Source organism: Aegilops tauschii, chromosome 7 (genome assembly GCF_002575655.3).
Source record: "Aegilops tauschii subsp. strangulata cultivar AL8/78 chromosome 7, Aet v6.0, whole genome shotgun sequence".
Classification (NCBI taxonomy): Eukaryota; Viridiplantae; Streptophyta; class Magnoliopsida; order Poales; family Poaceae; genus Aegilops; species Aegilops tauschii.
The window spans coordinates 598036729-598049752 of NC_053041.3; the positions used below are offsets into that span (position 1 = coordinate 598036729).

The window sequence follows — 13024 nt, forward strand, 5'->3', positions numbered from 1 at the left end:
TCTCAAATTCTTCAACCGTTAAGGAGTTGTCCACAATGTCCTGGAAATCTTCGTAGAGTCCCTCATTAGCTTGGAAGCAGGGCCGACTTTCTCCTCTGCCTTCTTCTTTATGTGGAAGAGGCAGCTCCTATGGGTAGCATTAGGAAAGAATTTTTCAATTGCTGCTTGCATTGCCTTGTCCTGGTCTGATTGATATAGGATGCTTTCCTCCCATAGCCATCAGGAATTGTTTGAACAACCAAGCAAATGTTTCTTTTGTCTCATTGACGATAAATGCACAAGCAAACAAGTATGTGTTGCCATGTGGGGATATGCCCACAAAGGGTGCAAACGGTACATTGTATCTGTTTGTTAGGAATGTAGTGTCAAAACTGATGCAATCACCACAAATGTCATACATCATTCTTGACCGCACATCTATCCAGGATAAGCTTCTCACTTTATTTTCTCCATCAAGCTCAAACGAGTAGCAAAATCCAGGATTTTCTGTTTGCTTCTTGTTGAACATTTGCACTACTTCCATCATGTCAGAGTTTGCAATATCTCTGTTTACTGTCGCTGCATAGTTAGTCACATGCTTTTTGTGTAGGGAAGATGAGCCATTCCTCCTCGCAAGTAAGCTAGTACAGCAACTATCCTTCTTGTTTCCAGGTTTGTGTGCTTCAAAACCCTTATCAAGCACTTCTCTTCATCTGACATGTACTTATGAGACCTGAAGAATCTACTATTTGGTGTTAATTCATGGTTGTGTTCTAGCTCTTGTCTTGTAATCTCCCATAAGCCTCCTTTTTCTGATATGACCATCACAACTTTACAATCTGTTTTAGCAATGACTGTAGATTTTCTCATGGGCACTATGCAGTCCTTCTCTATTTCCTTTGTCTTGCCCCACTTGTTGCACTTCATAGTGATCCTTGTTACCTCATTGTTCCTTTTTTTGCTTGTTGTTCTTGAGATTGCAACTGTAGCCACTGAAAAGCCTGCCACTTTTGAGTAGAAATTGAAATACTCCTGTGCTTCTTCCTTTGTTTTGAATTGCATGCCTAGATGCGGCTTGAAATTACTGCTAGTGTTCATGAGATTCCCTTCTGATGTTGCATCTTGTTCATTTTGCAGGAACTTCTCAATGTCTTCTTCATCAAGATATCCGTCGTCTCCATCTTGTGCAAGTGAGTCCTCTTGTTCCTCTCTATCTCCTTCTTCATACACGCCTGTGCTTCAGTTCGTGTTAATGTCTGCTCTAGTGGGATCAACATCTTCATGCACCTGCAACTTTTAGTGATTTTGTTTTACTTTATTTTTGTATGCAATGTTTCTGCTCATCATTTGACTTTTTCTGAATTTTTTTGGTGTGTACCTGTTGCAGGTTCATGTTGTTCAACAGGTTATTGTGCCAGGGATTGGATTCTGTCCGCCCATCTTCACTTGGTGCCATTTCATGATGCAAGTCTGCCTCCAGTGTCTGCAAAGTAAGTAAAGATTGTTAGTGTGCTTTTCCATTGGCATTTGCTTGTAACCGCTGTTGTTTTTGCTCACATTGTCATATCCTGCTGTGATGAAACTCTCATCTGATTTGCTCCTGGGGTTTTCGTACAACATTTCGTTAATCTTTGTACATCCATCTCCTGAATGTACCTGCAGGTTTCATCAGAAGTTGTTGTTTTCAATGTGATACTTGGTATTTTTGATTTATATTTTTTTGTCAGCATGATACTTTGGTAAAAGTCAACTGTTTTTTTACCTTGTATATAATGTCGGAATGAAAGAGTGCGGTGAAAGAAAATGTTTCCTGCATCACAATTTTGTTAGCTTTTATGCATTTTAAATACATCTGCAAAGTTTTAGCTAGTTCATCTCACATTTAGTATGAGTTATTCCTGTCACATTCTCAATAGATCCTCTTCAGTCACTGCCGTCACTATGCTCCTATCCTGTCACAATTGCAAAGTAGAATGTCAGTGTTAACATAATCATGAGCAGCAAAGCATGTTTTGTATTTTTTTTAAACTTTATGTAATTCTCACATGGTACTTTTACAGTAAATTCTTGTTTACTTCCAATGTAACCCCCTATGTAATTCTCACAGGGTTGTTACAGTGTAAATTCTTTTGTACTTTCTATGTAAATGTTTTAGGTACAGGATTATTTATATAGTATTTCACACTGTAATTTTCTAGCATCTTTTTACAATGGATTTTTGAACTTGTCTTCATTGTTTTTTGCAGGGTGGCGAGTTCAGTGAAGCCTGAAATACGTGGCAAGCGAAATTTGGTATTGCTCTCTAATGCTCTATCATTTTTGCACTGTATTTTTGATTTTCTAGATTTCTGAATGTTTCAGCAAAATACCAAACTACAGTAAGAACGATCAGCTACACATCATTTTTACACTGGAATTTTCTAGGTAGCTACAATGTAGTTTACAGTGTATTTTCTCGTGTACTTCCAATAAGTCTGCTTCTAGTAGTCTAATTTCTTGTCAACTGTATCATTGCTATGATTTTTGCAGTCTGATTTTTCTCTGTTCTTGCAATGTAATTACTTCATCTTGCCTAGAACCATTTTTACACTGGAATTTAGGAGGATTTTACACAGTAATTTTTCTGTTCTTGCATTGTAATTACTTCACTTGTCTAGGACCATTTTTACACTGGAATTTAGGAGCAATTTACACAGTAAATTTTCTGTTCTTGCAATGTAATTACTTCAATTGGTATAGAACCATTACTACACTGGAATTTAGGAGGAACTTACACTGTAAATTTTCTGTTCTTGGAATGTAATTACTTCATTTTGCCTAGAAACATTTTTACACTGGAATTTACACAGTAATTTTTCTGTTCTTGCATTGTAATTACTTCATTTTGTCTAGAACCATTTTTACACTGGAATTTAGGAGCAACTTACACAGTAAATTTTCTGTTCTTGCAATGTAATTACTTCAATTGGTATAGAACCATTACTACACTGGAATTTAGGAGGAACTTACACTGTAAATTTACAGGATACAAGACTAGTTACATAGGGACAGTGCATTTTTTTGACCAGGTTCATGAATGTTTTCTGATGTTGATCTATGCCCCTCTGTTTTTGTAGATGAAGGAAATTCTCAGGTTTTTGTCAACGTGAGATCCTAAGAGGGGAAAGAAAGTTGATGCAGAGAGAGTTGCTGACATGTGGATCATGTTGTTGATCTCCTTGGTGATCAGCAGGTTCATCCCCCTCTCCCAATGTTGTGTTTCCTCTTCGTTCTTCTCTTCCTGGGCGATCTCCTCCTCCCCGATCTGTCATGGTCGCCTCTCCCAGTCCCATGGGCGTCCCCAGATCTGGTTAGGTGAGATCTGTCTAGTGTTTGAGGAGGGAGGGGCGTTTTGGGGGGAGGTGGGGGTGGGGTTTGGCCTCTTGCGTGGTTTGCAAGCTTCGGCTGTTGTGGTCCCTGAATTGGTGGGGGTTTAGTTGTGTTGGGCAAACCGGGTTAGATGGTTACCTGACCCGTTTAGGTGTTTATTTTTTTCTTCTTGTTGATTTGCCTGCTAGTACAGCTGTAATTTCCTGGTTGGTCAGGACATTTGACTGTTTTCAAATTGAAAAACAGTCAAATGTCAAATAGACAGTCCGGTAGTTAATTAGTATGTTTCTCTTGATTTGGATAGTACACTGACCGTGTATAGTATTAAAATTGCATATTTATTCTATCTTATGTTCATAAGACATATAGTTTAAGGGTATCTTGTACGATCCGCCCGCCCACAATGGTACCTTTTAAATCGGCAGAATTGCACCTCCAACTGTGAATCGATTGGTTGATCCATTTTTTCAGCAAAATGGTTGATTTACCATACGTATCTGACATTTAGATTGTTGCGCGCCTTGAATAAGGTTCATACTGCTGAAGCAACAATTGATATAGGGAGTATTCTAGACTATAGTACAAATAGAGTCGGTCGATCACTTATTTGTATTTAGCTGATAGGTTGTTTCAGCACCAAGTTAGATCACTATGAGGGATGTCTATGAGATATGTGCCGCCTTGCTGATCTGCAATTTCAAGCGATGAAACCCTAGCAGAGCAATAAATTTCTTGAATATTGCACGCGGGTCCGAAAAATACGGGGCCTTGCACGTCTCATGTGATGGCCTCCTTTGAGAGCACGAGAAGTTTCGAGACCAACGGAGCAACATGACCTGTACATCCTGCACAAACCGGACACGCTCCCTCTCGATACCCAGAGACTAGCTCGGAGATGGTGCGGTTTACAAGCGGCCTCAGGGGAGGCTTATTCAAAACGCGCACAAACTTTTACCACGCCCTACAGGGGCCATGTGATGACACTGTGCCAGCTCTGGAGGAATTCTAGCGTCGTACAATTTTCCGAGGATTCATGCCACCGAGGTACTTTCACCCCACCCCCCCCCCCCCCCCCCCCCAGTGGCATGGCATGCCCCTCCCTCATCTGTGCAAGGCCTAGCCGTGCTACAAGGACATCACAAAGGATTTCCCATGCCACTTCCGGGCATAAAGTTAATCCATATTCTTAATAATGAACACAAAAATTTAATGCAATTGGACTTTTGGACTATTTAAACAGGTAGGTGAGGTGGGACTAAATCGGCAACTGTTGCTGTTCCGAGAGATGCTCTCGGTAAAGAAGTCAAATCGTGGACGTGCTGTAAACCGCCACCTGAATGTTCCACATGGCAAAACATTGCCATGCGGGCACTGCATGGCTCTCGGCAAATAGTGCCTTTGCCGAGTGTTGCCTTTTTGCCGAGGTCGACGCTCAGCAATATCATGTGTTTGCCGAGTTGCGCCTGTTGCCGAGAGGCCCTCTCGGCGTCTCTTACTTTGCCGAGTGCCCGTGGTTTGGCTCTCGGCGAAGAGCCTGACACCCAGTGATAGGGAAATTCCAGTAGTGTGCGGGCCGGTAGGTCGTGGATCAACTAGAAAAGTATGTCAGTTTTAATTGAGCCTTATCAAATGTTAAAACAACATATAGACACTTTGTAACCTTGGATATTATCGGGTTTTTTGGCATGCATGTGAAAATAGATTTTTTGGCATGCATGTGACAATACATAAGGAAATTGTAATTATGGCAACAAACATTAGTGGCGTTGACTAAAGTAGCTTTGCCGCTACACCGGAAATTTACAGGCGTGCCCCATATATCAACGCCAGTAATGTGATATTTCCACATCGTTCCAGAAATACGCGACGCCAACGATTTTTTCATGAATACCAGCGGTGTCGTCTTTTTCATCAACGCCAGACAATAGGTACGAACAGTGGCACTGGCTATATTCCAGGTATTTTCAGAAATTACCGGGGGCATCTTCTTTTTTTTTTTGCACATGGGGGCATCTTCTTTTAGTACCGCGTCAGTAACAAACTATTTCTATAATGGTTTTTTCTACTAGAAACTATTCCTATGATGGTTTTTTCAACTAGTTTAAGAAAATTTAGAAAGAAAATCAATGCCGCTGCCCGACTAGTCCGGATCTATTTTCGAGATCGCCGCCATCTAGGACCATGCAGACCTAACCAAGCCGTGCCCCTATTGAAGATTGTTACACTGGATCACCAATGCCGTTGTCGAACATCGTTTGCTGGCAGCTGCAACCCGACCACAAGCACCGTCGCCGTCCCGCAATAGTCCACCAGCTCCTGCATAGCGGCTCTGAATGAGTATCAGCCCCTCGGCGGCGCACCCTAGCGGCAGTGAGAGGGAATCAAGGTGTGGCTGCTAGGGTTGGTTCACCCGTCCTGTCGAGTGAGTTTTTTAGTTGGTGTAGAGATTTGTGTTCACCATGGTCATATGATTATAAGCTGGGTGGAGGTTCTTCCCAAAGTTTTAGATAGCGCGCTATAGCGGCGCTATAGCGGCGCTACACGCATCCTGACTGTGGTGCGCTACGCGAAGCTCGATTTCACGTACGAAGAGTTAGCGTGCTAATAGCGCGCTAGATGTCACTTAGCGCTAAAATTGGGCCTCTAGCGTTTAGCGTCCCGCGTCTCTGACCTAAAATTTTCGGTCCAAAATGAAATCGCTGCGCGGGCCAAAGCCCAAGCCTACCAATAGTCGAATACCCCCAACCCTCCTCTTGAGCCAAACCCTATCCCCACTCCCGTCCTCATCTCAAACAGGAACCATGGCGGCGGCCGACCAACGACCAACCATGGCGACGGCCTTGAGCTGCCACTCCGGCGACTGACCTTCCTCGCCACTCCCTCCCAGCGACGGGGTATTCCACCAGGTGACGCAGCTCCCGGACGTTTCCTCTCGGCTGCTCCCTCCTGGCCACTTCCTCTGCTGACGGCGACGACCGCATCCACAAGGCGACGGAGCACCCCGCGGCGACGGTGTCCACCAGGCGACCATGAGCCAGCAAATCCCGTCAGCAGGTAAGCTCATCTATCCTCTGTTATCTCTTCTTGTGGATGCTTGTACTGCTACAAGAAAATGGTGAATAGCTGAATGCTCAAGATTCGCAATAAAAATTTCAGTTATATACAGAATATAGATACATTGAAAGTTTATTTGCTACTGATGTACATTTTTCTATCACGTACTTTGGATTGCCTTAATTTGCCTAAACAATAACTAATTTTATTTTGTTCGCTTCTTTTTGCATAGATGTTGGTGGCTCAAGCACTGCCTCAGTAGCAGCACCTTCACTCCCTCAAGTTGTTGATTCGGATGACCCTGCGTGAAAGTATTGCACTCTTCCAGATGTGAACAAGAAGCATTGGCAGCGATGCAACTATTGTGGCAAGATATGCATAGCTGGCATTACAAGGATAAAGTTTCACCTTTCACAAATAACGAATTGTGGTGTCTTACCATGCAAGAAGGTTCCTAGTGATGTCAGGCTGGAGATGATAGCTTTGCTTCTGAAGAGTGCTGAGCTGAAGGAAAAAAAGGTCGAGGGATTGGAGGCGCTCAGATCTAGTGTTGACTTAGATCACTCCGATGGAGAACAAGAAACTGATGAAGAATATGGCAATCAAGTTGTGATTTTGAGGTCAAAACCAGGCACAAGCAGCTCAATGGGTGGCCCTATGGACAAATTCTGCAAGCCTGGTATAGAAGAAACTGTCAAGAGGAAGCAAAAAAGAAATTGTGAATCCGAAAAGGTTCAGTCGAAGGTGTCAACTCAGCAAAGACAACAGAGGAGGGATAGAGCTTGTGGATATATATGTCAATTTTTCTATGAAGCTAGCATCCCACATAACACTGTCACACTTCCTAGCTTTGCATGTATGCTTCAGGCCATTGAAGATGTTGGCACAAACTTCGATGGGCCTACTGCATATGAGATGAGTGGACCATTCTTGCAGAAAAGGAAGAAGAAGGTGTTAGATTCATTCAAACCACATAAGCAAGAATGGGAGCACACAGGTTGTACCGTAATGACAGATGCATGGACAGATAAAAAGGGCAGGGGAGTAATGAACCTAGTTGTGCATAGTTCTCAAGGAGTCATATTCTTGAATTCAGTTGATTGTTCATCTGTCCAAAAAAATGGCAAATACATCTTTGACCTCGTTGATAATTGCATTGAAGATATAGGGGCAGACAAAGTCGTTCAAGTGGTGACCGACAATGCTAGTGTCAATGTAGCAGCAGCAAGTCTAATGAAAGCAAAGCGACCTTCCATTTTTTGGAATGGATGTGCAGCCCATTGTATTGATCCCATGTTGGAGGACATAGGGAAGCTTGGATCGGTTGACAGAATAATTGTCCAAGCAAGACAAGTAACGGTGTTCTTGTATGCTCACACAAGGGTGTTAGCTCTGATGAGGAAAACACTTGGGAAAGACTTGGTACGGTCAGGTGTTACTAGGTTTGCCACGGCTTATCTCAATCTTAAAAGCTTGCAAGACAACAAGAAGGAAATGCTTAAACTATTCAGATCAGATGAGCTACATGAAATGGGTTACTTAGAGAAGGACAAGGGGAAGATGGCTCACAAAACGGTGCAATCAGAAGCCTTCTGGAAAGGTGTTGGCGTTGCTGTCAACTACTTTGAGCCAATGGCTAATGTGCTAAGAAGAATGGATAGTGATGTGCCCGCAATGGGATTCTTATATGGTTGTATGTTGGATGCAAAAAAGGAAATTGCTGCGAGTTTTGATAATGATGAGAGTCGCTTCAAATGTGTTATTGATATCATTGACAAGAGATGGGACAACAAACTCAAGTCGCCACTACATTTGGCTGGGTACTTTCTGAACCCCTACTATTATTATCCAAACAAGGTTGTGATAGAGAGGGATGGATCATTTAGAGCAGCCGTGGTCCATTGCATCACAAGGATGATTGAAGATCAAAAAACTCAAGATGAGCTTATTGATGAACTCGACAAATACGAGGCGGAGGAAGATTCATTTGGAATGGACATTGCTGTACGACAGAGAAAAAGGAAAAACTTTTCTCCAGGTGAGTGTTTGCTGAAATCTTGTGATGTTATTTCATATCACTTCCTCTGTTTCCCCTCTTTGTACTTGCCTAACTAATATAATGTTTCAATGTCTTAATGCAGCAAAATGGTGGCTGAATTATGGCACATGTGCACCCCTGTTGAAGGACTTGGCAATGAAGATTTTGAGTTTGACATGTAGCTCCTCAGCTTGTGAGAGAAATTGGTCAGCATTTGAACAAGTAAGAAAGACAATTACAAGTTCACAAGTACAAAATATAGTTCCTTGCACTTCTCAAATTGAGGCCATGTGTTCCATACTTGATTTTGTTCACTTACACAGGTTCATACAAAGAAACGCAGCAGGCTACTCCATGATAGGATGAGTGATCTTGTATTTATCAAGTTCAACTCTAGGATGAAGCATAAGAGAGAGAACAAGAGTAGAGACCCAATAGAGAAGACAATCGTTGATGTTCTTGAGGACGAGGATAACGAGTTCATCACCGGCATTGTTGGAAATGATAATGTTGTTGAACATGTTGGTGATGAAGATCAAACTCAACAAGAGAGAGCTTCAACATCACAAGAACAAGGGAAAAAGAAGAAGAGGCCTACTGCGCCCCCTAGAAAGAAGAGGAAGAAGAGCTTGCAATCTCTCCTTAATAGTGTCGATGAGGAAGCTATACTTTCTGCCTCTTCCAATTCTTCTTCGTCGGAATCAGAAGATGAGTCTCCCTCGGCCCTTGCTGACTCGGATTAATTGCATGGTTGGGTGTACCACTTTTGTTGTTTCAAAGTGTGCCGGTGGTATGTCGTTATGTTGCTATGTCAAGTTAGTTGGCTGAACTTATAAACCGGACCATCTCATGTTGTTGATGTACCACTTTTGTTATTCAAAGTGTGCTGGTGGTATGTTGCTAGTTGCTATGCCAAACTTTGCTCTGTTATGTAATGAATTGAACCATCTCCTGATATATGTCCTTATTATGTATTGTACTATATGGGGCTGTTCTTTGCATTATGACTATGAGTTTAGGACTTGCTGCTATAGTTTATGAACTGCACTATGTTATGTGGCTGTTTGCATGAGTATGGTAGGAACTACATAATACAGTATCATTTTTCTATTAACTTGGCTGTATGCTAGTTGATATATGTCCATTTTCAAGTATATATATGTCAAGTTGATGACTGATTCTATGTTTATTTTTTCATTTTTTATTGATTTATACTGAAACGCTAAATGGGGCTTAGCACGCTATAGCGCATGCGCTATAGCGTTTCATAGCTTTTGGTCAGGCCGACGCTAAGAGGCTTAGCGCGCTATCTAAAACTTTGGTTCTTCCCATCACGGTGATGTCACGTGTGGCGGAGTTGACAAGCCTCAGGTGCTGCCTACTCCCGGAACGTCGATTCGGTGGGTGCTGGTTCTCCAGGGGCGATCGTCGAAACGGAGGCGACGGCTGGCTGTGGGAGTTTTTGTCCATCATCTCCTTCTTCGCCATGGCAAGGAGGCTCCCATTCTTGCCGTGGGAGTTCTGGGCGTGGTGTAGTGAGGTGCTAACAAATGGTGCCGGTGGTTTTCGCAGCCTGTACAGGAGCTCTTGGCGGATCTCAGAGGTGTGCTCTCGCCGGCATGGTGCAGCGAGGCCGACCTTCCTCTTTCTCCGGTGTGCTGGTCCTCTCAGGTCGAGCCCCAACAATCCCCGTCCGTGTTCAATCCGGCTGCAGAATCCAAGGTCACGCCGGCTCTGTGTGGGAGCGACGGCAGTAGAAGCGACAGCGTGCCGGCAGCCCATGGTGGATGGAGGGGTGTGGGTTGATTCCCAAGGGACTTGGTTGCTATTTTTTTTCTTGGGGTGCTTTGTACCACTGTTCGATGATAATATAACTATGAGATCTTTTCATAAAAAAAAAGGTCGTATGATTGATGGCGATCTGATCACTTTATTTTTTATGACCTTTTTTTGTCGTACAATGTACCTAACCGATTTATAAATACAGCTAAGTTTATGTTCCACTTTATTTTTTACTCTGTTATTTTTCTATCGCTATTCCTTAGCCTTTTGACATCTATATATAGGATTTCCTATAAAAAAAGCTTTACCTTGTACTCTAGGTTTGACCATTTTGTCGGCCTGTTCTGCCTGAATTAGGCTTTCCTGGAGAGTAATGAGTTCCTAGATGGATGCTAAGAAGTAGAGACATGTATTGAGTACTTGACCCGTTTCTTAATAAGAATAGTGATCAACTTCTTATAATTCGAGGCGGCCAGACATTGTTATGTAGTTTCTTAATAAGAATAGTTATCAAATTCTTATAATTCAAGGCGGCCCGACATTGTTATGTAGGAAAACGTAACTTACTAATACTTCTGTCTAGGTTGATCGATTGGTGCTTTCGCTGTGCCTGACATCAGCCAAGTGGTGGATCCCTGCATGCACTACCAGTTTAGATAGTAATACTGGTTAAATCAACTTATAATCAACGGTTATAATTTGGTGCTATAAGTTAAGGTGAAAGGTCCCTTGAATTGTATGCCTCGTTTACATAATGAATACTTTGCGCAGGGAGTTCTAGCCATGTAGTACTATACAAGGAGCTGTGGGATGCTTGCACTAGGCCGTTACTCACAGTGCCTCGCAATGTGAGAGGGTTACTACTTTCCACGTGGTTATATGGAACAGGTATGTCTCCCCGCATGGGTGTTTGCTCTTCTTGATTCCCATAACTATTGAATTCACTACTCAGCACAAACAGTAACCATTTGTGTCATGGGACACTTCTTGCTTCTTATGTTAAAATGACAATGGCTTTGTTTATGCAGAACAATCATCCAGATATTTAAAGACCGTCCACGTACACATTTAGAACATGTTAGGGCCCTTGTGTATGCGTACTTCTCTGGTATGGCCATGTATTAGTTGGCAAACGAATGTCCATCGAGAGGTACCACTTTGATACAGTGCATCCAGCCTTGTAGGCCTCCGAATATGTCCCTTCGCCAAGCTTCACTGTGATGCCTAACTAACTATTTCACAAACATCTTTGTTAATTGATAAAAGCAACAGTGCAGGTAAATAAACTCATTTTTCACATGTTACGATAAACTGATTTCTTCCAGCTGCCCAAAAAACAGAGTACTAATGCACATGGTGGTTGTATTATTGTTAAGGCTACTTTACAAACTATTTTGGGAACGGACTAAACATAGCTACACCGGTTGAATGCGAAGAAAGAAATCATCATCTACTAATAATCCACTAAATGAACTCCATCAATTCACATCTCTAGTATTGCATTATGCATGTCATAGAATGACTAATACTACTTATTCCTCTCTCCAAGTTGTGAGGGAAATACAGCCAATAGAGAAGTTAGAAGGATTGTGAGCTCTAAACTCCAGTATCTAAGGGGGTACTTGCCTGTAAGATAGGGCTAGCTTGCATGCATTTCATAGGTAATAAATCTGTAAAGAGTGGTTAGGAGGTACTCCCTCTGTAAACTAATATATGACTGTTTAGACCACTACTTTAGTGATCTAAAGTAGTGGTCTAAATGGTCCTATATTAGTTTACAGTGGGAGTAACATACATATCTAAACATTTACACTTCATATACAGAGACAAGACAATATATCTTCAATTCAGAAGTAGGACCGAAGAATGTTCGGTCAGATTTCCATAGCTGCAAAAAGCTTCAACAATCTGTGAACTCCGTAAGACAGTAATATTAGAATTCCCTATTCTATTGATGTATTCACATCTAAATAAAGGAGATACATGTCAACAGGGGAGAAAAAACAACCATTAGTTATGCTAATGTTACCTCTTCAGAGTGGCCTTAGTCCAAAGACACAGCCTGAAGTAAAATTTAGAACACAAAAAGTTCCAGTTAACTGGTGAACGCTCTCTGAAGTACAATTTAAAATAAAATGGCACAGGAAGTGGGGAGCCCGTCCAGCTGATTTCGATAATCGCTAGAAGAGTAGTGTTTTTGTCCTGTTATGGAGATTTAAGGTGCAATTACGCCAAACAAGTGCAGTTAACTATGAATACGTGCAAATTCATACTTAATACTATTTGTTTAGACATTGCAAATTCATTTTTTGGTACGAAGTAGAACTAATAAAAAAGTGTTGGTACATCATGCATATATGCATGATATTATAAACCATTGCTAGATTTTTTTTTTTTGTTATTGAAATGCTCCCTCTTGTGAATTCAACAGCAGTTTAGAGCATCTCCGGCCGTTGGCCTCCCCAGGATGCATTTTTTTGCCGCCTGGGGGGCTGCCGGCGAGAATTTTACTCCGGGGCTCAGATTTCTTCCAGCCGTTGCCCCCCAGCGCAGGCAGACCGCGGAGTCACCAACATCCCCGACCAAGCCCCCCTCGCTGCCGGGATCGCCAGCCAATACAGCCACGTCGTCTGCGGCCTCGGCGCTGCTGCGAATCGCCGTGCTGTCCATCGCCGCGGTCTCCGAGCTCGACCACCGACGCCCCGTCCTCGTGTCCCGCGTGCCCGGTGTTCCAGTCGCGACAAGCGGCCGCCCGGGCCGAGTCGCGGCGCAGGAGAGGCGGCGCTCGCAGGCGCGGCACGT

The 13024-nt window shown here is 42.7% G+C and overlaps 1 protein-coding gene across 1 annotated transcript; it reads left to right on the forward strand.

The window, feature by feature from the left end:
* Positions 1-7260: 7260 nt before the first annotated feature.
* Positions 7261-9667, forward strand: LOC120969136 (uncharacterized). Its single transcript, XM_040396224.3, has 3 exons — positions 7261-8440; positions 8544-8662; positions 8764-9667. Exons 1-3 carry the CDS (start codon positions 7261-7263, stop codon positions 9181-9183), a joined length of 1719 nt encoding a protein of 572 aa, XP_040252158.3. The 3' UTR covers positions 9184-9667.
* Positions 9668-13024: the final 3357 nt, after the last annotated feature.

Coding starts and splice junctions, on each gene's coding strand:
- LOC120969136 (XM_040396224.3), top strand. CDS start 7,261: ATGCTTCAGGCCATTGAAGATGTTGGCACAAACTTCGATGGGCCTACT. Junction 8,441..8,543: donor AAGGAAAAACTTTTCTCCAG/GTGAGTGTTTGC, acceptor GTCTTAATGCAG/CAAAATGGTGGCTGAATTAT. Junction 8,663..8,763: donor ATTGGTCAGCATTTGAACAA/GTAAGAAAGACA, acceptor TCACTTACACAG/GTTCATACAAAGAAACGCAG.